At 39.4% G+C, this 26,814-nt stretch overlaps 1 protein-coding gene across 12 annotated transcripts in view; it reads left to right on the top strand.

The window, feature by feature from the left end:
- ARMC8 (armadillo repeat containing 8) overlaps positions 1-26,814 on the top strand; it is a 120,256-nt gene that overhangs the window by 83,108 nt on the left and 10,334 nt on the right. For all 12 annotated transcript variants that reach the window (XM_074405856.1, XM_039461799.2, XM_039461800.2 and 9 more), the window contains 7 exons: positions 1,728-1,810; positions 2,118-2,199; positions 7,587-7,673; positions 10,504-10,596; positions 13,117-13,266; positions 14,609-14,704; positions 24,502-24,597. In XM_074405856.1, coding sequence (XP_074261957.1) covers positions 1,728-1,810; positions 2,118-2,199; positions 7,587-7,673; positions 10,504-10,596; positions 13,117-13,266; positions 14,609-14,704; positions 24,502-24,597 — 687 coding nt within the window. The remainder of the gene's footprint in view (positions 1-1,727; positions 1,811-2,117; positions 2,200-7,586; positions 7,674-10,503; positions 10,597-13,116; positions 13,267-14,608; positions 14,705-24,501; positions 24,598-26,814) is intronic.

Genomic DNA, 26,814 nt, shown 5'->3' with positions numbered 1-26,814 from the left:
TGAGGGTGCTGCTGAGGTCGGATCGCTTACACTGAAAGGACTGTCAGCCATGTGTGGTGATTTTTCCAGTGCTGCAACATCAGCAGTTGGGATCTGGAGCAGGAGTAATGAGTGGTGGGAGGACAGTGAGAAAGTGAATCGGTCTCCTAAGTGGCATGTCTGAGCAGGACCTCCATGCTGGGGGAAAAGCTGTAAGAGAGTCAAAGGGAGTAGGTAGACTGAGAAAGGGAGGAGTTTAGGGAATAGAGGTGACAATGAGGACTGAGAGTGGTTGTTTATATAAGTAAGAATGGGATTAGGTTTGATTTGGGGTGAGGAGTAAATCAATATATAAAATATTTTTGGAAACTGGTAAAAATTACCATTCCTAACCTACAGCTGAAATGTGGTTCCCTGTTCTTCATAGTTGATATTTTCTCTGATCATTATTAATTTTAACAATATTTTCTTCTCTTCCTGTTTGGCTGAAACATCCTGAGATTTCCCACTCTCTTGTATTCTTAGTCAGCCTTCTGAATCCTCTCATTTTAGTCTAGGTCACTGATCTTCAACCTTGGCTGTGTAGTGGAGTCACCTGAGGAGATTTAAAAAAAAAAAAAAATTAGCTGCTTAGATTTGACCCTGGAGAATCTAATTGAATTGGTGTGCTGTATGGCCTGAACATAAGGATTAAAAAAAATAAATAAATCTCCCCAGGTAGTTCTTCTGCAAGGCCAACCAAGGTTAAGATCTATTGGTCCAGGTATTCTCCCAGGTGAGAGTAATGACTCCTATTAATGAGTTGCCCATATTGGGAACTACCTGGTGAGTACAAAAGGACTACTTTAACCAGGGCTGTTACAAGTGTGTCTGAGCCTATGGACTCAGGGTATGTATCTCAGCTCTGTGATTATAAGCTCTGTACTATCCAGAATAATGCCTACAGAAAAGTGAGGGTTTAATTGAGTCATATAACATGCTTCGCACAATGCTTGACACATAGAAGAGCTCAACAAGTGTTTTTGTTAATATTTGTATTGTGATGTCATGAGTACTTTATTCTAATATGAAAAGGTTCCATAGGCCCACACAAGTCAAATTCACTTTCCCTCATACACTGTTTATTTTGCATCTAGACATTGCTTAATGAAGGCAAATTGCAGGTTACCTTATTTTTAAGTTGAAACAATAAAGCTTCATGATTATAGTGATACAGCGATTGTATGTAGAGCACTTAGTGCTATAGTGAAAGATGGCAAGGATTACTTTTTTAAATATGAGACTCAGTTTCAGTCAGTTGGTAAGAAAGTAGCCACAGTGTGGCTCTGTCAGAAGCCCAGATTTCATTTCATGAGGGCTGAGCATGGACTGTGATTTCTTTAGAACCTCACTCTGGAAGGAACCTGCCCAATGATAGTTCATTTATTTCTTTTACTTTTTCTCAAGATTGTTTATCCAACACCTCTGCAATATTGATACCATTTAATTTTTGTTTTAAATGTCTTTAAAAATAAACAAACATAACTTGCCCCCTTACGCCTGTCATTCAGCCTGACAGGTCCTTAGTGGGCTAGACCTACCTTTCTGATGAGCTGCCTGCCCCACCGCAAGATGATTGTTCGAGAGGTAAAAACTCTTGCCAAAAACAGCATTAAACTTTTAATGGATATTAACATACTTGCATTTACAAGCAGTGAAGTTTGTCACCTTCATGTTGTTATTTATGCAGCATTAACCTTTTTCTCCAGATCATTGAGACTGAAAATATGATGGACCGAATTGTGACTGGCTTGTCTGAGTCTAGTGTCAAGGTGCGGTTAGCTGCCGTCAGGTATGAGCTTTAAATGGTCTGAATAAAAACGTTTTGCCATGTGTTTAACCTGTTTCCTTTCTGGTCCTTCACTGAGTAAACACAGACTACAAATGTTCCTCAAAAATACGCTCAGGTGAATTCATAGTATATACCATTGTCTAACAGAGAGCCTAGCCTCCAAACCCCATGAAGTGGTCTGATGTAGTTCGCTTAACAATATAGACATGCTTGAAGTGTACATTAGTCATTGTGAAATGTCAACCAGTTTGTTTGAAAAGTAAGAGTTTTGGTTTCTTATGAAGCTAATTTTGATTATTCTTTGTAGATGTTTGCACAGTTTATCCAGATCTGTGCAGCAGCTTCGAACCAGTTTCCAGGATCATGCTGTGTGGAAACCTTTAATGAAGGTAAGAAGAAAGGGTCAGCCAGTAACAGCCATACTCGCAAAGCCTAGAGTGAACTGAGCTAGTTAACAGTACTCCCTAGTCTAGGAGTAGGTCTGATTTTTGTGTAGAGTATTTTGAACACTTATCTTCTTAAATCTGACGTTCTGAGCGTCTACAAATGCTTCATGTGTGAAGGGGAACTACAGGCCAGATTTTCTTTTATTAACTAAGCTTTAGTTACTCACCTGATCTCCCTGTTCGTTTAATATTGCACCTTAACTATATATCCAGAATTATCCTTGTAATTTTTAGTTCTGAAAAGCAAAGGAATCTGCCATTTACAGAGATAATGTGTTGTTCCTTAGTCTTTTAGCAATCCCTGGATTTTTTTTTTTTTAATTTAATGGCACAGGATCTCACTCTGTCTCACAGGCTGGAGTGCAGTGGCTCAATCATGGCTCACTGCAGCCTTGGGTCACCGCTGCCAACCCAAGTGATTCTCTCATCTCAGCCTCCCAAGTAGTTGGGACTACAGGCATGTGCCACTATACTTGGCTAATTTTTTTGGTTTTTTTAGGTAGAGACAAGGTCTCACTAAGTTGCCCAGGCTTATCTTGAACTCCTGAGCTCAAGTGATCTTCCTGTCTTGTCTTCCCAAAGTGCTTGTTGGCCCCTGGATATTTTTTAACATAACATCTTTGATGTTAAGTCTTCTCTGCAAGCTCCTTTTGTCCACCCCAAAAAGGTTCAGGACAAATAAATCTGAATCAAGACTTGGAGCATGCATCAAGTGGCTGCTAATAATGTTATCCACCTGATACATTACAAAACTATAGGTCTACTTGGTCTTTGATCTATCGTTTTTTTCTTAAGTGATCATATGCTTGCATTTAGTCAGCCTAATTTTTTAGAGTTTTGTTTTGTTTTCGCATACCTAGTATGTACTAAGCAAAGCCTTCAGGTACAGTGAGCCTACCAAAAGCATTTTACCACAGATCTCTTACTCTTGGCTTAAAGCTTCAGATTCGGGGGGCAGGGGCTTCACTGTGGCAGAAATAGGCTGGCCTGGCACGGTGGCTCACGCCTGTAATCCCAGCACTTTGGTAGGCTGAGGCAGGTGGATCATGAGGTCAAGAGATCGAGGCCATCCTGACCGATACGGTGAAACTCTGTCTGTACTAAAAATACAAAAATTAGCTGGGTATGGTGGTACGCACCTATAATCCCAGCTACTCGGGAGGCTGAGTCAGGAGAATAGCTTGAACCTGGGATGCGGAGGTTGCAGAGAGCCAAGATCATGCCACTGCACTCCAGCCTAGCGACGGAGTAAGACTCCATCTCAAAAGAAAAAAAGGAACTGGGCTTTGAGAGCAGGAGGAAAACAGGAGGATTTTTCCAGGGAGCAGAATAGCATGAGGAGAAACATTATGTATGGCATGTGTAGGGAACAGCAGGGATACCTTTATGACTGTAGTATATAGGAGTGGGATATAATGAGAATTAACAGTGGGCAGGTAAGGACAAAGTGGAAGAGTCAGACCAATGCCGTGGCCTTGGGGGTTGACATGCTGAGTGGTTCTTCCATTGAGGAGGCTCATCTAATCACAGAGTATATGATTTATGGTTGAGGTCCTGGAATAAAGCAGTAGGAGTGGCTTAGGAAAGACCATGTGAACCCTGGAGATACTTCAGTGGAAGAAATGATAGATTGGGTATATGATTCGCTACTGAGGAGCTGTCGGGGACTACAAGAGTTTTCTAGTCTAAACAAGTGTCACAATGTGGTCTTATGAGGCCTATCAGAAGAGTATCTTTCTTTAACTTCTTTTTAGTGGGCATGCCTAAGCAGCATGTAACATTGAACTTGACTCATTTTTATCCATTGGCACACCTTCCTGAGTTTCACTCTTTTCCATCCTATGAGACATATGTCATCTCTTCTGAATATTCCTCATTCTCTGATACCCTTTTGCTTCCTGAACCTCATTAAGAACCCCAAATCTCAGAATGGTTATTTACCTACACCATACTCTCCAACTATAATATCAGTGCCTTTCTATGCTTGGAACACACTTGCTTATGGAGTGTGCCAGCTCTCACCAGCAGTAGTTTATTTCAGGTCCACCATCCTTTATCCAAAACTGTTGGGGCCAGATTTGACATTTCTGGATTTTTTAAGGCTCTCCTCACTTAAGTGGTGTTTTCTTTTACTGTTCACACTCTTTATTATTTTTAGATTGTACCTTTTTCATAGCAGCTTGATCTTGATTTATTGATTGTTCATTTGAGAGTTTTTAAGTGCTCTTCTGCTTCCCCAGTTAACTACCTTTTCATCCAGGGCCATTTTCCCTGCTTGCTCAGCTGAGTAGCCATCTATCATACAAATTAGAAATGGAGTAATGTGGTTTCTCTTTAGTTCTTTCTGGGAAAAGGTCTGGTGAGCATTCTAGAAGGGTTTTGTGTACTTGGGCACATGTGGGTACAATTACTATCAAACTACAATTTTGTCCTGTGTTTAAACTATAGTATTAAAAGCTTGGAAGTAAACAAATGATTTACTTCAGATGCTTTTTAGTCTCTAGTCCAGAGGCTGTTTGCGTGTCTGTTGATTTTTCCCGTTTGCTTTTCCGTGTTTTGTGTTTTTTGTTTTGTTTTGTTTTGAGACGGAGTTTCGCTCTTGTTACCCAGGCTGGAGTGCAATGGCGTGATCTTGGCTCACCGCAACCTCCACCTCCTGGGTTCAGGCAATTCTCCTGCCTCAGCCTCCTGAGTAGCTGGGATTACAGGCATGCGCCACCATGCCCAGCTAATGTTTTGTATTTTTAGTAGAGACGGGGTTTCACCGTGTTGACCAGGATGGTCTTGATCTGTTGACCTCGTGATCCACCCGCCTCGGCCTCCCAAAGTGCTGGGATTACAGGCTTGAGCCACCACGCCCGGCCGCTTTTCCGTGTTTTTAACTGTTGGTTAACAAACTGCAAGAAAGTAGGCATTGGATTTTAATTTAAAAAATTATTTGTGACTGTTTTTTGTTCCTATTTTGGTGAAATTGTTTGGTCAGTATTAGATGTCAGCTTCTGAATTTCACATGTCATACCTTACACTGCACCAGGTAAGTGGTTTTTAAATTTATAGGTTCTCTTCTGCTTTAGTTTATCATTAGATGTTATCTAATAAAACTTGATAAAAACAAACTAATTTTTATAAACAATGAACATTTTCAAAAATGAATTATGTCAACCAAAGCAACTTTTTAAAGGCTTGATAGGCATCGACTTTTTTCAACCAGTGTTTCTAAGTAGTATAGTTTTAGAAAATGATTATTGCTTGCACCCATTTTGTGCAGTGCCATTGGGTTGCTACAGGCCAGTATAAATTAGACCATAGATACAGATTATTTCTTCAGGAAGTGTAACTGTTATTAGAAGGGGAGATTGGCATAATGGTGCAAAGAATTTGAATAGACTGCCGGGTATGGTGGCTCACGCCTGTAATCTCAACACTTTGGGAGGCTGAGGTGAGTTGATCATGAGGTCAGGAGATCGAGACCATCCTGGCCAATGTGGTAAAACCCCGTCTCTACTAAAAATACAAAAAATTAGCCGGGTGTGGTGGTGCATGCCTGTAGTCCCAGCTACTCAGGAGGCTGAGGCAGGAGAATTGCTTGAAACTGGAAAACAGATGTTGCAGTGAGTCAGGATTGCGCCACTGCACTCCAGCCGGGCAATAGAGCAAGACTCTGTCTCAAAAAAAAAAAAAAAAAAAAAAAAAAAAAAAAGAATTTGAATAGATTGACAGTCATGAGGATCCTAAGAGATGTTACAAACCATGGCAATGGGACCCCAGAGGAGAATAGAATGACTTCTGACTGAAAGGGCTAGGATGACTTTAAAGCTTGGGTGGGATGTACCTAAGAGATAGAGGAAGGGCAAGGCAAGGAAAGGGTGAATAGGGCCTTAGGGAGGTTGTGACAGACAGAGCTCAGCATGCATAGTATATGAGATTTAATTTGATCCTTATCAATGAACAGTCCACAGGAGAGTTAAAACACGGTATCTTAGGCAAGCTGCCTCTACTTTATAATTTATGCTTATTATTATTTTTTTTTAAGATGGGGTTTCACCATGATGGCCAGGCTGGTCTTGAACTCCTGACCTCAGGTGATCCACCCACCTCGGCCTCCCAAAGTGCTAGGATTACAGGCGTGAGCCACCGCGCCCAGCCAATTTATGCCTATTCTTAACTTGAGAACTTCAGACTTGGTTTAGCCAAGGAAAGCAGATAATATATTTAACTGTCTGAAATTTTTTGTGATTACCCATTTCTGGTTTATATAACTAGAGCTCCTAATACTCCTTTTGGGATCATAAGCCTGAGCCTGATCTGATCCCAGATGCAGAGGATTTAGTTGAAGTGATTATTACATATAAATGGTGGTGTTTATGAAGACTTGTCTCTTAGAATCTAGAAAGGACAGGTTCTAATAATAGCAACTAACATTTGTCATCCTGCTATGTTGCCTTCTCGTTCCGTGAAGGTCCATGGCGATTAGTTTACTGTATACCTATTATGTGCCTGATAGTAAGAGCAATTATGGTACTAAATTACCATTTTCAAAGCCTTACTTATAGAGCCATGACTATGTGCCAGTTACTAGTCTAAAATTTTTCATTTATTTTTCATAACAATCCTGTGAAGCAGATACCATTTTATATCTAAGTAATACATGTACCTATTTAGTTGTTGAGCCAAAATTTGTATCCAGTCTTTGTTTTTCATTTCTCTCCTGTGGTACTTCCCTTATTATTTACCATATCACATTTAATCCTAGATAGTTCTATCAAGGAGGTCTGATTTTCCTCAATTTATAGATGAAGAAATGCAGGCTCAGGCTAGTTAGTGGAGGTGTCTGGGTTGGAACAAGGTCTGTGTGATTCCATCCTGAGAACCAGTCTCCCACGCTGTCCTGCCTGTGCAGTAGTAGCTTGCTTGATCTGTCAGTGCTCCTGCTCAAACAAGCCATTCTAGTGACACATTGGAAAGACAGGGTGTAAGGCCATTCTGTACATTCATAAGGGGTTTGATTGATGGAGTAGAATGAGCTAACTTACCCCAGAGCAGTCCCTTGGCCTTCAAGTATTTCAGAGTATCTTTCCCTAACATGTCTGTCTCCTCCCTGCAAAAGCCCCCAGTGAGGCTGCAGCTTCTCTTAGCAAGATAGATTTGAGGGCCTTAGTCAGTTATAATTATAGCACTAGGTGACATAGTATCAAGTGGATCCTTCCTAACCATCTCTCCAATATGAAGAATCAGGTTGCAAGATCATTGTTCTTGTTTTTATTTAGTCATTTTATATCTTATCTTCATCATTCCAAACCGTTAATAGTATCCCTTTTTTAATTCCACAGGTTTTACAAAATGCACCAGATGAAATCCTAGTGGTAGCATCTTCCATGCTATGTAATCTTCTTCTTGAATTTTCTCCAAGCAAAGAGGTTAGTATAGATTTTCTTTTCCTAGACTTTGCCCAGTACAACTAGAGCTTACCCAAATACTTTTTAAGTAGTTGACATTGAAATTTGTGGGTTGGGTTTAAAAATGACGTCTGAATTGTTTGATTGCATAGGGGTGGGGACGTGCAAATAAATTATTCATTTTAAAATATGGTTATTTCCCATTCTTTTTATTCCATCTAGCATATTGAGCTTGTTTAAAAGATATTACAGCTTAAAGTCCATCTACACTGCCTCAAACTGCGAATGTAAGAAATAATTTTTCTTACAAATACTAAACTATGCTCAGGCTATCTTTTTACTAAAGTATAAATTAAGACTAAATTTTGTAAACCAGAATTATAAATCATTTCAAGGAGATAACTGCTGTCATTGGGAAGTCATCTTCTGATGTTTACTGTTAATGATAGTTGTTTGGGGAGGGGTTGGATGGGTGTTTACTTCTGCATTTTATAAAATATTTCAGTATGTATTCCCTTTTTAATAGGAAAAACTAAAATATACCTTAATGAAGGAGGGGAAAACCTTATAAAGTTAGTTTTATTATGTCATAATGCCTCTGATCTGCCCAATCATGAACTCAGGTTTATCGTGCATTTAGTAGTCCCATTGTGTTGAATTTATTTTATATATTATAGCACTTGAAGGCTTTGACTGTAATTAAGAAAGGTAGTATTAAGAAGATGGAAGTTCTGGCCAGGTGCGGTGGCTCACGCCTGTAATCCCAGCACCTTGGGAGGCCAAGGTGGGCAGATCACTTGAGATCAGGAGTTTGAGACCAGCTTGGCCAACATGGTGAAACCCTGTCTCTACTGAAAATACAAAAATTAGCCTGGGGTGGTGGCACATGCTTGTAATCCCAGCTACTAGGGAGGCTGAGGCAGGAGAATCACTTGAACTGAGTAGGCAGAGGTTGCAGTGAGCTGAGATCACGCCACTGTACTGCAGCCTGGGTGAAAGAGGGAGACTCCATCTAAAAAACAAAACAAAAAAACAAGATGATGATTCAGAAATAGTTATTCAACAAGCAGGAATCTTGGAAAAAACAGGGAGAGACTGGTAGTTACTCTGACAGAAGAGAAAGGCAAAATAGTACACCAGAGCTACCTCAGTTCATCAGTTCCATCTGCCTTATAGATGGGGTCTTGGCCCGATGATAACTGGCCAGTCACAGCCAGTGTGCCACCATTAATCATCCTTAACTGCTCTTATATTGCTCCAGATCTGCCTCCGGAATATTTAGGGTCTGATTAGGAAATAGGTAGATAAGCTCAGGCAGAAGATCACTCATAGGATTTTTTTATATTGAAAAATAAACTCCCAACCTGGGCAACATAGCAACACCTTGTTTCTACTAAAAATTAAAAAATTAACCAGGTGTGGTGCACACACTGGTAGTTCCAGCTACTCAAGAGGCCAAGGCAGGAGAATTATTTGAGCCTGGGAATTTGAGTTTGCAGTGAGCTATGATCATGCCACTGTATACCAGGCTGGGCTTCAGAGTAAGACCCTGTCTCAAAAAATTAAAAAACAAAGCAAAACAAAAACAAACGACAAAAAAAACCTAGATTCTGAACCAAGGTGGGGGAAGAGAAATGCTTTAAGAGCATTTTTTGGTAGCAATTGACAAATTAGAATATGGACTATAGATTTGATAAAAGTATTAATTTAATATTACCTTTCCTAAATTTGGTAACTGTACTATGGCTAAGAGAATATCCTTGTTCTTAGGAAATACACATTGAAGTATTAAGCGTAAAATGAGCATGGTGTATGCATCCTACTTTCACATGGTTCAGAAAAGGTAGATAATGTGGATTAGGTATCTAGTACGAGAGAGACGATAAAGCAGTGATGGCAAATGTTAAAAACTGGCGGATCTGGGAAAAGACTGAGAGTTCCTTGTATTTTTGCTACTCTATAAGTTTGAACTTATTTCAAAATAAATTTTTACAGTATCACAGATTATAAAGTTGAGAAATGTTTACCCCTTTTTCAAAATGGGTATGTAGATTTGAATTGCTTCTGACATTTATAGAATCCTCTTGACAAGTGACCTTTAAGCATTCATTGGTGATGGTAAATCTTAATCCTCTAAGGTTTGAATTTTTTTTTTAGAAATTACCAAAAATTCATGTTTGTTCAAGTATCATAAATAAAGTTAAGTAATTAGACTAAAGCATGGTTTTTTAGGTGTAAAATGTGGCATGACTGTAAAAGTATAGGACTATTTTACTTGTATAATTGATAAGTAGTCCTGAAAATATCCTAAAAGATAAAATTCTGCAGCATGTTTAGAATAAGACTGACAGTTTGGAAGGAGGATGATTTGGTTGTCTAAGTTCCTGTATATTTCTTTCCTTTACCATCCATATTACTTCATAGTCAGAGTTTATAGGGAATGCACAAGATAGACACATAAAGCAGAACGTGACAGAGTCTCAGAGAACGATGAGAGTGGGGAACTAGGTAGTCAGATCATAAGGGTATGTGTGAGATGTACAGATAACTAGGATGTCTCCTGAATCCTCCAGGACTACACGGAAAAAAGGAAATGATGGAGTGTTTTGGTTTGGTTTGTTTTCTTTTTCTTTCTTTCTTTTTTTTTTGACTTTTGGGACTTATGAGAAAATAATTGTCTTTGCCCTTCCCAATATGATTTTTATGGCTGCATCACTCCCTGCTTTGCAAAAGTTGACTAGAATTTGGTAAGAGTGGGCAAGAAATCACAGGCAAAGTGCCAAGGCATATGCACATTTAGTTTGTAAACCTGACTTAAAAGCTGTGATTTCTTTTTCCTGTCCAATGGCAGCCAATTTTGGAATCAGGAGCTGTAGAGTTACTTTGTGGATTGACCCAGAGTGAAAATCCTGCTTTACGAGTGAATGGAATTTGGGCTTTAATGGTACGTTTCACTTTTATATATATCATAATTTACAAAAGGAATAGAGCTATTGTCTAAATTAGAACTATAAATAATGTGTTATTTAAAATGTCTGGAATTTTATTTTTCAAAAATCTTGCTATTTTGTTCTAGTTTTCTGATGACTAAGACCTAGAAGACTTAGTACTAAACTAAGGTTCAACTGTAAGCAAGGTTTAACTCTAAGCAAGTTATGCTTCCGTTCTCTTATTTATTATTAAGAAAAGTGAATAGATGTTGAAACTTATCTAATTCTGGGAAAATAAATTTTCCTCATCATGAACATATTCTATTTTGTGTAGTGCTACCTACTTGACAAGCACTTTCATATCTCCTTTGCTCTGCAGAGCAAACTTGATGATATCGGCCAGGAAATTCTTACCATACTTTATAGATGAAGTAAACTAAGACACAGAATAATTATTTTATTTTTTTATTGGCAAGTAAAAATTATATATGTTTATAATGTACAAATACAATGCTTTGAAAGATATATAGATTGTGGAATGGCTAATTTGAGCTAATTTACATATGTATTACCTCACATAGCCATTTTTTGCAGAATGATTAAATAACTTGTCCAAGGTAACAAAATTGGTGCATAAATACTTACTAATTTTTTAACAGTTTTTAGTAAATAATTTATAATAAATTCTAAAACTTTATGAGGTTAGAGAATTATTTCTCCTTAAGATTATTAAACTTTTCTTGAAATTGAAAATAGAATGATCCTAAATTGATTTTTAAAACATACTTATTCTATGTACAGTTTAATTGCTCTGTACCAGACATTAAGCTGGGTGTTTTATTTTTATCTCTTAATTCTTATTTTAAGATATATTGGTATATATTCACCTTACAAATGGAAAACTAGGACTTAGGGAGGGTAAGTGAATTGTGAGAGTGAAGGCCTCACAGCTAATAATGGAAATGGGTTCAGAACCTTTTCCAAGCCTGTATTTTTCTCCCTGTTCCATGCTGTATCTGCTGTGTTTTTATACAGACTTTGGGATAGAAATAATTACCTTCTAAGAAAGCAACAAATCTATAGTTTCACAGTTATTTTTCTCCTAAACTTTGCACAGCTTTTAGCACTTCTCTTTCTTGAAACTTCTTCGGAGGACTTTTTTCTTTTCTTTTTTTTTTTTTAACTCAGTTTCTACCTTGCTTCCTTGTCAGCCTCTCCTCTGGGAACATTCCCCCATCAGTGTCTGGTTTCCAATTCTCTTTACATCAATTTCAGGGACTTCATTCTCATTTCGTGGTTTCAACTTCCCTTTAATAGGTTACTTTAAAATCTGCATATCCAGATGTAACTGTTACCTATTCCGCCAGTCTATCACTTAAATGGCTTCTCCGATATGCACAACTTTGATGCTGGAAATGGAACCTATACCAGTCTTCTAATCTGTACAAACTATCTTATTCTCATCAGTCTACAGATTACCAGCTGCTGTGTTCTCTATCTGCAAAATATAAAACCTTAGAATCATCTCTGGCCTGGTCTCTTGATACATAGTATTCTTTTTGCTCTGCCGTGCTGCCTCTCATCATTATGTAACTTGGTCTCTAATGTCTTAGCACTTTAATAAGTTCCTGGAGGGCAACAACCACATATTATGTCTCTAGTTTACAAGATTTTTTTTTTTTCTGATAGAGTTTTGCTCAGTTACCCAGGCTGGAGTGTAGTGACATGATCTGTGCTCACTGCAACCTTGAACCATCCTGGGTTCAAGCGATTCTTGTGCTTCAGCCTCCAGAGTAGTTGGGATTACAGCCGTGTGTCACCATGCCCAGCTATACAAGAGATTTTTGTATCAAAAGTTGATTTATAAGTTGTTATTTGGCATTTACCATGATTTTTGTTTTCTTCAGACATATATAGCTTGGGATTCAGCTGGGCTAACCCATGATACAAATTAGAGAAAAAGGAGCAAAATAGCTACTGGCCACCTGGGATTACTGGTAGCGCAGATATACCTCCTACCTTCTGGAGGGCTTCCCGTGTGATATAGCCCAGCCATGCCAACACCTACCATAGTATTGTGAACACAATAGATATTATCATGCCAGTAAAGTTAACAAAACTCACTGCTTATTTTCTTCCATAAATAAGTTCTTTGAAATCATTCTCAAAAGTCATGGCACAGTGTAATCATTAATACTCATTTTGTGTACAGCAGGCAACTTGGTAACCAAAAAGATATTCTTAAAAGTGATAAATGAGTTTTGTATTTATTTGAGAAATCTTAAGACATTCAAATGCCTATGCCTGAAAGTGGTCATATTCCTCATGTAGAAGTATATCTAGGAGTAACAGTTACCCTTCTCTTGACAGACAGAAATATAGGTGATTAACAAGAATCAGGAAAATAAAGGGATTTATCCTTAAAGATTTTCTGCAGATTCTGTTTGTACTTTGAAAGTTATCAGTTACTATTAAAATATAATTTAATAAAGTAAATGTAGACATGACTCTTGCAACTTCTTTAATCCTTTCAGAATATGGCATTTCAGGCTGAACAAAAAATAAAAGCAGATATTTTACGAAGCTTAAGTACTGAACAGCTATTCCGGTTATTATCAGATTCAGATTTGAATGTGCTGATGAAGACATTGGGACTTCTTAGAAATCTCCTCTCTACTCGTCCTGTAAGTAAAATCACCCAGGCTTCCAAATTAGCTAGCCCTGCATATGCATTGCAAGACATTGCTCTCTCTCTCTGCCCTCATTGACATCTGCCCATAAGTGTGATTCAAATGCTACCCTCTTCCAAAGAAACAAGGAGTTGATGTCTAGACCTGTCGCTTTCATAGGTGTTCTGGGAGCTGCTTCACCATATCACCCCCTACTCTCCACTTCCATACTGCATGTCCTGTCTCCCCTACTCCCTGGAACAGAAGAAAACATGACTAGTACCTACCTTGATTTGTTACTTTTTTCTTACCTGATAGGCTGTCCAGTGGATTTTCTCATCTGCCTAAATCACTTAGTCTGGGGCCTCTGCTTCTTTCCCTTCAGAGAATTCTCAGAACCATTCCATAGACTGTCTCCCTACCCACATTTACAGGATTGACCTCTGATGATGTCAGTATAGAAAGCAGTGGATACATGTCAGAGTAGGAGAGGCCTAGCCTTGCTGGTGGGGTCCTTCTCGATGTTTTCTAACGTTCTCCAAGAAACAATATAAGTAGCCTTCAGGTAGATGAGGAAATATGGGTGCTTCCCTTCTCTGTGCCTCACTTGTCTTTTAAGTCATCATTACGCATTTATGCTCCAAGATAATATTAGGAAATCTACACCATATTTTCCATGTCCCTGGCTTCTCCTAGTACCCCAGTCCATCCAATTTTTTTATGCTTCCCTTTTTTTTTTTTTTTTGGAGACAGAGGGTCTGTACCCCAGGCCTGAGTGCAGTGGTGCAGTCTCGGCTCATTGCAACCTCCACCTCCCAGGTTCAAGTGATTCTTCTGCCTCAGCCTCCTGAGTAGCTGGGAGTTCAGGAGTACACCACTACACCCAGCTAATTTCTTTGCATTTTTAGTAGAGACGGGGTTTCACCATGTTGGCCAGGCTGGTCTCAAACTCCTAGCTTCAGGTGATCGGCCTGCCTTGGTCTCCCAGAGTGCTGGGATTACAGGCGTGAGCCCACCATGCCTGGTCTGTGTTTCCTTTTTCTTTAATATCTTTGGGCTTGAGGACCCCCAATGATTGTACTTTCATATTCTGTCAGGTCAACTTTATGTATATATGTATATATGTGTAATGTGTATATACGTGTGTATGTATATATATGTGACATATATTTGAAGGAAAACTGCAGCTTGAAAGTATAGTAAATACTGTTCTTTGGCATCTAGTTCTGTATGCTGTAATGTTGTGCTTGAAGCAGTTGTGAATGATAATGTTTAACTTTTAGAAGCCTTCTATTCATTCGGTGGTCTTTTTCTTTGTTTCCCAGATGATAATTATGGATTTCCCATTGTTTTACAGCATATAGATAAAATAATGAGTACACATGGAAAGCAAATTATGCAAGCCGTCACTCTTATTCTAGAAGGGGAACATAACATTGAGGTCAAAGAGCAGGTATGTGTTGCTTTTTCTTGGGGAATATTTTCTGATTGTGAGCACAAAGGAAGTTCTTAAGAGTCTCCTGAAACATTCAAATCTGCAGAAGACAGAGTGCTGAGAAGGGAGGTGCTCCAGAGATAGGAAAAAAGATCTTCTATCATCCCTTAAACTCTCTTTAAGAATTATTCTTCCTAGGGGCCGGGCATGGTGGCTCACGCCTGTAATCCCAGCACTTTGGGAGGCCGAGGTGGGTGGTCACGAGGTCAAGAGATCGAGACCATCCTGGTCAACATGGTGAAACCCCGTCTCTACTAAAAATACAAAAAACTAGCTGGGCATGGTGGCGCATGCCTGTAATCCCAGCCACTCAGGAGGCAATTCAGGAGAATTGCCTGAACCCAGGAGGCGGAGGTTGCGGTGAGCCGAGATTGTACCATTGCACTCCAGCCTGGGTAACAAGAGAGAAACTCCATCTCAAAAAAAAAAAAAAAGAATTATTCTTCCTGAAATAGAGGAAAACATGACCAGCATCTACAGTTTTGCCCTGTGTGTCATGCACTGTGCACATTGTCCCTGTCTCTACAGGAGCAGCCACCTTTCATCATTCTGGAATGAATCCTTTTTCCAGGACCACTATTTCTAGCCCTCTTTGCCACCATGCTCTGAACTAAAAATTTCTGCAACTAAATGATAAAATAATTCCTTATCCTGGAGATAGTTTTTGTTTTTTTTCTCCTAGGCATCTTATTCCCCATCCCATATCCCTATTTCTGTTAAGTTTCAGGAGGGCAAGTTTAGGGTAGGCATTAACAAGTACAGAAGCTGTGCATTTATCAGGACAGTTGAGAATTATTTTTCTCTATTTTCTGAGATTTATCATGGGAGTTTTAATATATATATTTTATTTTGCTCTGTGACAAATGTCGTAGAGCAAAAGGTCATAGAGCATTTTATTTTACTCTTCGACAAAGGTCACCTGCAAACCTAAGATTTTAATACAGGACCAGAGGTACTGGTAATGTTCAATTTTTCGACAAAGGTGTTGGCTACATGGTTTTATATATATATATATAAATATATATATATAAAATATATATATATATATATATATATAGAGAGAGAGAGAGAGAGAGAGAGAGAGAGATTTGCCTAAGGTCATCAGTAGAGAGTTGGACCCAGAGAGTCTAACTTCAGCGCCTGTGCTTCTCATCTTCTGTATTCTTGAGTTAGAGTAATTCAGCCAGCCTTGGAAAAGCAATCCAAGAAGTAAGAATTGCAGTTCTTAGAAGCTGCAATTAAGTTGTGAGCAAAAAGATGGTAGATTTGACAAAGTGATTTTAAGATGGATATTTTAGGTAGTAACTGTTAATTTTTTTTAAAACTGTTTTGATGAAAAAAATTAACACAGATTGTATAATCTCATAAGCATCAGTAAAATTAGCTGAAATGAAATCTATTACTCAAACACAACAATGAAGAAAATACATTGTTCAGAATAAACCATTGTACTTTGAGAGGATAGGAATGAATTTTGTCTAGAAAGACAACTTACCTGGATAGAATTTCAGTAACTTGAAAAGTGAAGCAAGACAGAAAGGTGAGGCAAGATTTGAATGAGGGCAGAAAGAAAGACCAATAATAATACTGTTTTTGCAGGACACAAAGGAACTCTCTCATACAGATTTTGGAATGATCTGGAAGTAGGCGAGTATGGGAGGCTAAACAGTCTGCTGACTAGCTGGCAGTTTAATGCTTCTCAAAAGCATCTGATAAGTTAGTTTTTTGATTGACGTACAGTTGACAATAAGCTGCACATAAAGTATACAGCGTGATCCGTTTTGGCATGTGCATATACCTATGAAACTGTCACCACAGACAAGATAGTAAGACATACCTGTCACTGCCCTTAAATTGGGAGCAAGACAGGCATGTCCATTTGTACCACTGCTGTTCAACATTGTGCTGGAATTTTTACCAACCAAAAGAAGAGGCATGCAGATTGGAAAGCACAATATGAATGCCTATATAGAAAATGCCATGGACTCACCAAAAAATCTAGAACTAATAAATGAGTTAAGCAAGCTCACAAGATAGAAAAGTCAATTGTATTTTCATATATCAGCAGTGAGCAATTGGATGTTGAGATAATAAAACAGTACCATTTGCAGTAACTTAGAAAAAAAATGAAATTCTTATGTATAAATCTCACAAGGATCTGTATACTGAACACTACAAAACACTGATAATGAAACAAATGAAAGAAATCCAATACCTAAATAAATGGAGAGATATACCATTTTAAAATGTCATTTCTCCCCAAGTTGATTTGTAGATTCAACACAATCACAATCACAATACCAGCATGATTATTTATAAATAATACTATAGATATAAATATCTAAAATCTGTGCCTTTACCTACAGATTTAAAAACCTGTATGAGCCGGGCGCGGTGGCTCAAGCCTGTAATCCCAGCACTTTGGGAGGCCGAGGCGGGTGGATCACGAGGTCAAGAGATCGAGACCATCCTGGTCAACATGGTGAAACCCCATCTCTACTAAAAATACAAAAAATTAGCTGGGCATGGTGGCACGTGCCTGTAATCCTAGCTACTCAGGAGACTGAGGCAGGAGAATTGTCTGAACCCGGGAGGCGGAGGTTGTGGTGAGCCGAGATCGCGCCATTGCACTCCAGCCTGGGTAACAAGAGCGAAACTCCGTCTCAAAAAAAAAAAAAAAAAAAAAAAACCTGTATGAAAAGGCAAAGGAACTAAAAAGCCAAAACAGTATTGAAGAAAAAACAGGAAATATTGGAGGATTCACAATACCTTATTTCAAGACTTAACTATAAAAGTACAGTAGTAATGAAGACAGCATGCTCTTAGCAAAAAAAAAGATAGCACATGTTGATCAGTGGAACGGATTAGAGAGTCCAGAAATGGACCCACACATGAGTGGCCCATAGATTACTGACAAAGGTACAAAGGCAACTTGGTAGAGAAAGAATGGTCTTTTCAAGAAAAGGTGCTGTACAGTTGCTAAAAAAATAAATTAACTTTGAACCATATCACACACCTCAGATAAAAATTTACTGACAAAACATAGAAGATAAAACTATAAAACTTAGAAAAAATTCAGGAGAAAATCTTTGAGATCTTAGATTAGGCAAAGAGTTCTTAGCTATGAAATTTAAAACCTTATCCAGAAGAGAAAAGGTAAATTGGTCTTCATGAAACTGTAAAACTTCTGCACTGTGCTGCTGCTTTTTTTTTTTCTTTGACATGGAGTCTTGCTCTGTCGCCCAGGCTGGAGTGCAGTGGCATGATCTCGGCTAACTGCAATCTCTGCCTCCCGGGTTTAAGCAATTCTCCTGCTTTAGCCTCCCAAGTAGCTGGGACTACAGGCACATGCCACCATGCCCGGCTAATTTTTGTATTTCTAGTAAAGACAGGGTTGCATCATGTTGGTCAGGCTGGTCTCGATCTCCTGACCTTGTGATCCACCTGCCTCGGCCTCCCAAAGTGCTGAGATTACAGACGTGAGCCACTGTGCCCGGCCAGCTTCTACATTGTGAAATGCACTGTTAGGAGACTAAAACAACAAGCCATTCACTGGAAGGAATATTTGTGGATCAGATATCTGACAAATGACTTGTGTCCAGAATATTAGAAGAATTCTCAAAACAACAAGAAAACAAACAACCGGCCAGGTGCAGTGGCTCATGCCTGTAATCCCAGGACTTTGGGAGGCCAAGACGGGCGGATCACAAGGTCAGGAGTTCCAGACCAGTCTGGCCAACATAGTGAAACCCCGTCTCTACTAAAAATGCAAAAAATTATCTGGGTGTGGTGGCATGCACTGTAATCCCAGCTACTTAGGGAGGCTGAGGCAGGAGAATTGCTTGAACCCAGGAGGTAGAGGGTTGCAGTGAGCCAAGATCACACCACTGTGCTCCAACCTGGGCAACAGTGCAAGACTCCATCGAAGAAAGAAAACAAATAACCAAATATAAAACTGAGCAAACGATATCAACAGATACTTAAAATAAAATATCATTGTTATCTATTAGAATACCTAAAATGTTTTTAAAACTAACAGTACAATTGCTAGCAAGGATACAGAGTGTCTAGTAGGAATGCAAAATAATACAGTTATTTTGGAAATGGTTTGACAGTTTCTTACAAAGTTGAACATATATTTACCATATAACCCAGCAATCCCATTCCTAGGCATTTACTCACATAAAATGAAAACCTAAGCTCACACGTAAAAACCTATGTATATATACATTCTTAACAACTTTATTTGTATCACCAAAAATTAGAAATTAACATCCCTCAACAAGCTGTGGTTCATTCATATAATAGACTATCACGAGGGACAAACTCTTGCTATATGTAACAACATAAATAAATCTCAAATGCATTGTGCTGCGTGAAAGATCCCAGATACAAAAGACAAGATACTATATGATCCCACCTTGTATGGTTGTCTGTAAAAGACAAAACAGTTGAGACAGAGAACAAATCAAAGGTATCCAAGGCTTAAAGGTTGGGGGCAGGATTTGAGATAGCATAGGAAAGAGATAGCATAGGAAAATTTAGGAAGGGAGGTGATAATAGAACTGCGCTATAAATGCTGATTGTGCTGGCGGTTTTGAGGTTCTATGTATTTGAGGCCGAGTGTACTTTGGGAGGCTGAGGCGGGCAGATCACTTGAGGTCAGGAGTTCAAGACCAGCCTGGCAACATGGTGAAGCCCTATCTCTACTAAAAGTACAAAAATTAGCCGGGTATGGCCACATGCCTGTAGTTCCAGCTACTCAGGAGGCTGAGGCAGGAGAATCACTTGACCCTGGGAGGCAGAGGTTGCAGTGAGCTGAAATCACATAACTGCATTCCAGCCTGGGTGACACAGCAAGACTCCATCTCAAAAAATATATACATTTGGTAAATAAAATTACTACCAAAAGAGTAAAATTTATTGTATCTCTTATAATTCTATTCTCATTTCTACAAATGAAGAGCCAACCGGGATTTTGATTGTGTTGTATTTATAGATCAATTTAGCAAGAAGTGACATCTTAACAATATTGAGTCTTCCAATTCATGAACATATTATATCTTCTCAATTATTTAAGTCTTCTTCAGTTCTTAGCAATGTTTTGTGGTTTTTGGTATATAGGTGTTGTACTCTTGGTCAGATTTATTCCTAAGTATTTCATATGTTTGATGTTTTGAAAATGTTATTTTAAAAATTTTGATTTCCGATTGTTCATCGTTAGTATATGGTAATACAATTTTTGTATATCAGTCTTGTATCCTGCATTCTTGCTAAAGTCGCCTTAAGTTATTTTTGTGGATTACTTAAAATTTTCAACAAATGATCACATCTGTAAATAAAAATAGCTTTGCTTCTTACTTTCCAATGTATATGCTATTTTGTTTTTCTTTTTTTCATTGTCTAGCTAGAACTTACAGTGTAATGAGATGAGGATTAACATATTTGTCTTGTTTCCAGAATTAGAGGAAAGCACTCAGTCTTTTACTACTGAATATGTAGGATGTAGGTTTTTCATAAATTCCCTTTATTAAAGAAAGGGAAAGAAATTCTCTTCTAATTTGTTTAGTTTTTACCATAAACAGGATTCTTTTTTCTTTTTTGTTTTTAAACCCCAAACATGAGCCATAGATTTTTATTTTTAATCACTTTTTTTTGGCATCTGTTGAAATTCCCCCCCCTTTTTTTTTAATTCCAATTTATATGGTAGATTCATTTAATTAAGTTTCATATGTTAAACTAATATATTTGAGGTAAACCTAATTTAGTCATTATATGTTATCCTTTAGATACATTGCTAGATTCAATTTACTGAAATTTGGTAAGGAGTGTTTTACATCTATATTCATGAGGGATGTTGATGAAATGTTTGCTTATAGTGTCTTTGGTTTTGGTATTGGGATAATACTGGCCTTAGGGAATGAGGTAGAGATGTTCCCTTTTCAATTTTCTGCAAGAATTTGTGAAGAATTAATTATTTTTTTCTTCAGTTTTGGTGGAATGCTCCCAGTTGGAATCATCTGGATATGATGACTGTTTTGTGGAAAGCTGTTTAACTACAAATTCACATTTTTAATAGAAATAGGACTATTCAGGTTATCTGCCTCTTGTGTGAGCTTTGGTATTATGTATCTTTCAAGGAATTTACTCATTTCATCTGAGTTTTCAAATTGATTAACATGAAACTGTTCATAATTTCTATTTCTTTTTCAAGTCTGTAGTATCCTTTGCAACGCAGTATCTCTTCTCCTGTTCTTTATATTGGTAACTCCTTTTTTTTCTTTCTTTTTGAGACAGAGTCTTGTTCTGTCATCCAGGCTGGAGTGCAGTGGTGAAATCTCAGCTCATTGCAATCTCTGCCTCATGGGTTCAGGTGATTCTTCTGCCTCCACCTCCCAAGTTATCTTGGGATTACACGCGTGTGCCACCACACCCAGATAATTTTTTATTTTTAGTAGAGATGGGGGTTTCACCATCTTGGCCAGGCTGGTCTCAAACTCCTCACCTTAGGCGATCTACCCACCTCAGCCTCCCAAAGCGCTGGGATTACAGGTGTGAGCCACTGTGCCCAGTTGGTAATTCCTTTTTTCCTGTTCAGTCTGACTAGAGGTTTAGCAATTCTATTGATAGTCTCAAAGAATCAGCTTTTGGTTTCTTCATGATTTTCCCACCTATTATTTTCTTTCTTTCTTTCTTTCTTTCTTTCTTTTTTTTGAGACAGAATCTCACTCTGTTGCCCAGGCGGGAGTGTAGTGATGTAATCTTGGCTCACTGTAGCCTCCACCTCCTGATTTCAGAGAGTATCATGCCTCAGCCTCCTGAGTAGCTGGAATTACAGGTGCCCGCCACCACGCCTGGCCATTTTTTTTAGAGATGAGGTTTCAATATGTTGGCCAGGCTGGCCTCAAATTCCTGACCTCAAGGGATCCACCTGTCTTGGCCTCCCAAAGTGCTGGGATTACAGGCATAAAGCCACGGCACCCCGCCTGAGCCTATTCTCTACTTCATAGTCTAGCCAACTGTTTCTGTAAGAGGCAAGGTATATATTTTAATTTTTGTAGGCTCTGGTCTCTAGCAACTACTCTTTTATACAGTTCTAGCCTGGAAGCAGCTGTAGACAATACATAAGCAAGTAGACATGGCTGTTTTCCAATAAAAATTACCAAAAGAGACAGCAGGTTGGATTTCGCCTAGACCATAATTTACTAGTCTCTGCTCTATTTCATTGATTTTCACTTCTTCATATTAGTGTATACACTAATATGCATACATTAATGGGGGTGTGTGTGTAGTTTTTATCTCTTCCTCAGCCCATATATTCAATTGACTTGGCCCAACAATTGATTTTTGATTTTTTTTTTTTTTTTTTTTTTTTTTTTTTTTTTTTTTGAGACGGAGACTCACAGTATTGCCAGGCTGGAGTGCAGTGGTGCAAGCTCAGCTCACTGCAACCTCTGCCTCCCAGGTTCACACGATTCTCTTGCTTCAGCCTCCCCAGTTGCTGAGACTACAGGTGTGCACCACCATGCCCAGCAAATTTTTGTACTTTTGGTAGAGACAGGGTTTCATCTTGTTGGTCAGGATGGTCTCGATCTCTTGTCCCTGGGATCCACCTGCCTTGGCCTCCCAAAGTGCTAGGATTAGGCATGAGTCACCGTGCCCGGCCTAATCGATTTCTTTAAGATTCGATTTCTTGTCTCCATAGGAGTATTTACAGAGGGGTTTTGTGAGCTTCAAAACAGAAAACTGGTCCTCACTCTTTCATGCTGTTCAAACCTGGGGATGCATGGGTGTATTCTAACACTACAAAGGGGAGTCACTCACCTGTCTTGCTGACTTGGTCTATTCTGAGGCATCGTCTCTGAAATTCCCCTTTATATTCTGTCTTAGTGGGTAAGAGGAGGTAGCTGTTTTCTAGGTGAGTCTAAAGGTGTTTACCATTTCTCCTTTCTCCATGAATACCTTGTTTATGAAGCCTTATTAAAATTCTTATTCATTGTTAGGATCATTTCCATTATTTCCTGTTTAGGTGCTCTGGCCAACTCATAGGACTGAGTCTTTTTGGTGAGAAATGGTGGGGAGATGGAGAACAAGAGAGTAGTAAACTATGATTCTTCCATGTGCTGCCTCCTTCCTGCTTCCCAGCCAGGTTTTACCTTTGTTCTCATTGATTGGCCTCACCTTTTGCATTTTGATTTTGTCTTAATAAAGCCTAGCAGAGGCTGGTTGGTGAGGATTGGATCACTACCACTGATGAATATCATTTTGCTGGCTTGCTCTTGGAAGGTGGGGTTATTGTAAAGCTTGCTAAGGCTTTCTGTAATCACATGAAGGAATTCAAGCAGAACTAGAAGGAATGTGGTATTGTGAGTCCAGTGTTGCCACATTTGGATTACAAGTCAAGACATGTGATGGAGGGCTGGGCGCGGTGGCTCAAGCCTGTAATCCCAGCACTTTGGGAGGCCGAGGCGGGTGGATCACGAGGTCCAGAGATCGAGACCATCCTGGTCAACATGGTGAAACCCCGTCTCTACTGAAAATACAAAAATTAGCTGGGCATGGTGGCACATGCCTGTAATCCCAGCTACTCAGGAGGCTGAGGCAGGAGAATTGCCTGAACCCAGGAGGCAGAGGTTGCAGTGAGCCGAGACCGCGCCATTGCACTCCAACCTGGGTAACAAGAGCGAAACTCTGTCCCAAAAAAAAAAAAAGACGTGATGGAGATGGGGAGAGAAAGAATACTTATAGGCTGGGCGCAGTCACTCACACCTGTAATCCCAACACTTTGGGAGGCTGAGGCAGGCAGATCAACTGAGATCAGGAATCTGACACCAGCCTGGCCAACGTGGTGAAACCTCATCTCTACTAAAAATACAAAAATTAGCCAGGTGTGGTGGTGCACACCTGAAATCCCAGTTATTTGGGAGGCTGAAGCAGACAGAATTGCTTGAATCCAGGAGATGGAGGTTGTAGTGAGCCAAGATCGCACCACTATACTCCAGCCTGGGCGACCAAGTGAGACTGTCTTGGGGGGAAAAAAAAAACACTCATTGTATTTAATTGCCTTATCCTGTAGGCTCAAGAGGGGCTAGAATGTGCAGAGAGCAACTATAAAACTATAAATTACTTCGTTCTGATGTCGTCTTGAACTTGGACTCCTAAAACATTGACTGTCAACTCTTCCCCAAAGTAATTACTCCTGTTAATTACACTTGTCATGCTCATGTCTGCCCCTTAATAGGATCTTTTCCATGAGAGAATAACCAAAAAGAGTGCAGATTCATGAGCTTAGGAGCAAGTAGCATGTGGAGGCATAGAAAAGGGAGACCTCCCTAGCAGGGGAGTTGCAACACCTTCAGAGCTTCCACCAAAGAGACTACTTTGTTGAAGGAACATTGTGGTTTATCACGAGAGTTTCTCTTGGAAATGAGATTTTCAATTAAAAAATGATAAATTACATTTTCTCTTTGATTTGATAGTATGAGTTATACAAAATGGCTGCTTTTGCACAGCTATGGCTTAATGCCCAGCAAGAAACCACCGAAGTGTTGGGGTTCTCTTTTGTCTAAGGTAGATTTGTTCAGGTGTGGTTAGTGTTATTAGCAATGATGTCAGCAGATGAGAAATCAGGGCATTGAGAGTGGAACCTGTGAGAATCCATGTACCTTCAAATGAGAAATTGCCCAAACTCTTGAGAGAGCTTGACTCTGGGACTTCAGAGCTTTCCTGACTATTGGCGCTTTGTTCTTTTCCAGACACTGTGTATCTTAGCCAACATAGCGGATGGGACAACAGCAAAAGATCTTATTATGACCAATGATGATATCCTACAGAAAATCAAGTATTACATGGTGAGCCCTTGTCTTCTTTCACTTCAGGATTAGAATGCAGGGACTGTTATATTGTTAACTCAAAATAAATTGTGCAGAGATTTTAAAAAGAGGAAAAGAACAGATTACTATGTGAGTCTTCAGATTGAAGGAACTCTCTTCCATCCTGAAGAAAAAGAAAAAACACCAACTCCTTGAAACTTGTGCCACATGGTAATATTATTACCTGCCACTCTATTCCCTGCCCGTGTCGTCTACTGGTTGCCTCCCTCTTAACCAGTGAAGACCTGGGCTCTTGGCTTTCTCTCAGTGCCCTCCAGTCCCTGTCTTCCCTCTCAAGGCTTCATTCCCATGGTGGATGAACCGTCTAGCCCTCTGGCACCATAGTTCCTTCACCTGTTTGCTTCTAAACAATCTGCTACCTGCTGCCATGGCCATACCCTGCATCTGATCATCACCAGAGACTGCCCATTGCCAAAATCTGGGTATTAAACAGCCCTCCACTTTTCATTCTGTCAACATCTCCTGACAAAATTCCAACCATGGAGGAAGCCTCCCCTTGCCACACCAATCTGTCTTCTCTTTGCCTGCCATGTCAGTTAACAACTGCAGAGAAAGGCATAGTTCCCCACATGAGCACTCCGCCCCTCCTTTTATCCTTCAGCGATTCTCTAAGAAGCTGGCACCCTCATTCTCTATGAGAATAGATTCTTAACTGCCCCTCATCCTTTAGATCTCACATCTTCCCTCCCCATTACAGTTAGTGATGACCTCAGCTTTTTTTATTAAGAGAAACTAAAATCCTTCAGTGGCTCCTTGTTATACCTTGAATAAAGTTCATATGCCCTTATGATGACCTGTCAAGTCCTACATGACCTAACCCATTTATATCCCCAACTTAACTTATTCCTCTCTTCCTTTGTTCACTATACTGGTTGCTTGCAGTTTCTCAGAAAGGCTGTGTTCTTTCCTTCCTTGGGACCTTCACACATGCTGGTTTCTCTACCTGGAGCACTTTTCTCTTCTCCATCTCTTCCTTCAAATCTCAGCTGAACTTATACATTCTTACTAGATTCTTGTCCTTGTAGATTATTCCTGATTACTGCATTTTGTTCCCTTCCTTCAGAGCCCTTAGCTCAGTTTTAGTGTTATATATTTGTGTGCCTACTGGGTGGCTCTACCACAGTGTAAGTTTCACAAGGGCAGGAACCATGTCAGCTTTGTGCACAATTGTATATCCACCTTGGTGTCTGGCCCTTAGCATATGCTTGGTAAATATTTGTTCAATGAAAACCTTACCGCTTCCAACCAAAGATTCCGTTATCTTTTCAATACCAATCCACGTTGTATACCTAATCACTGAAAAAGTTTTCTTTAACTTCTCATACCCATTGAGGCATGCCCGTTTCCCTGTTATTCAAAGCCAACGCCAAATTTCTTTCTTCTTTTATTTTTATTTTTTGAGACAGGGTCTCACTCTGCCACCCAGACTCGAGTGCAGTGACATGATCTTGGCCCATGACAACCTCCGCCTCCTGGGTTCACGTGATTCTCCTGCCTTAGCCTCCTGATCAGCTGGGATTACAGGCGCATCACTGTCACTTGGCTAATTTTTGTATATTTAGTAGAGACAGGGTTTCACCATGTTGGCCAGGCTGGTCTCAAACTCCAGACCTCAAATGATCCAACCACTTCGGCCTCCCAAAGTGTTGGGATTACAGACATGAGCCACTGTGCCTGGCCTTCAAAGCCAAACTTCTTAACATATTTTTTGCATGTACTGTCTCCTTCTTTACCTCTAAAGTTATTCTTTAACCTGCTTCATTTCACCTCTACCCCCATTATTCAACTGAAACTCTTATAATTAGGGTCAACAGTGACTTCCATGATGTGAAATCCAAAGGATCCTTTTCTCTCTTCATCTTACCCCACTTACAGCAGATTTCAGCCCAGCTAACTAGTTCCTCCTCCTGGAAACATCCTTTTCTCTTGGTTTGCATGACACCATACCTCCATGCTTACTCTGGACCTTCTTCTCTTTTCTTCTACAGGTGCGCTCCTGAGATCAGCAGATCACAACTTTCATTGTACAATAGAACCTTGTAGGGAGCTGTCAAAGATTACCGCTTTGTCTTATCCCTCCCAAGATTCTGATTTAATAGGTCTGGGTATAGCCTGGGTATCAGGATTTTTTTTTTTTTTTAAGATTCCTTGGTGGTTCTTACATATGATATTATG

Source organism: Saimiri boliviensis, chromosome 9 (assembly GCF_048565385.1).
Source record: "Saimiri boliviensis isolate mSaiBol1 chromosome 9, mSaiBol1.pri, whole genome shotgun sequence".
Classification (NCBI taxonomy): domain Eukaryota; kingdom Metazoa; phylum Chordata; class Mammalia; order Primates; family Cebidae; genus Saimiri; species Saimiri boliviensis.
The sequence above is the reverse complement of the archived record's forward strand: the minus strand, read 5'-3'. Positions and strand labels throughout refer to the sequence as shown.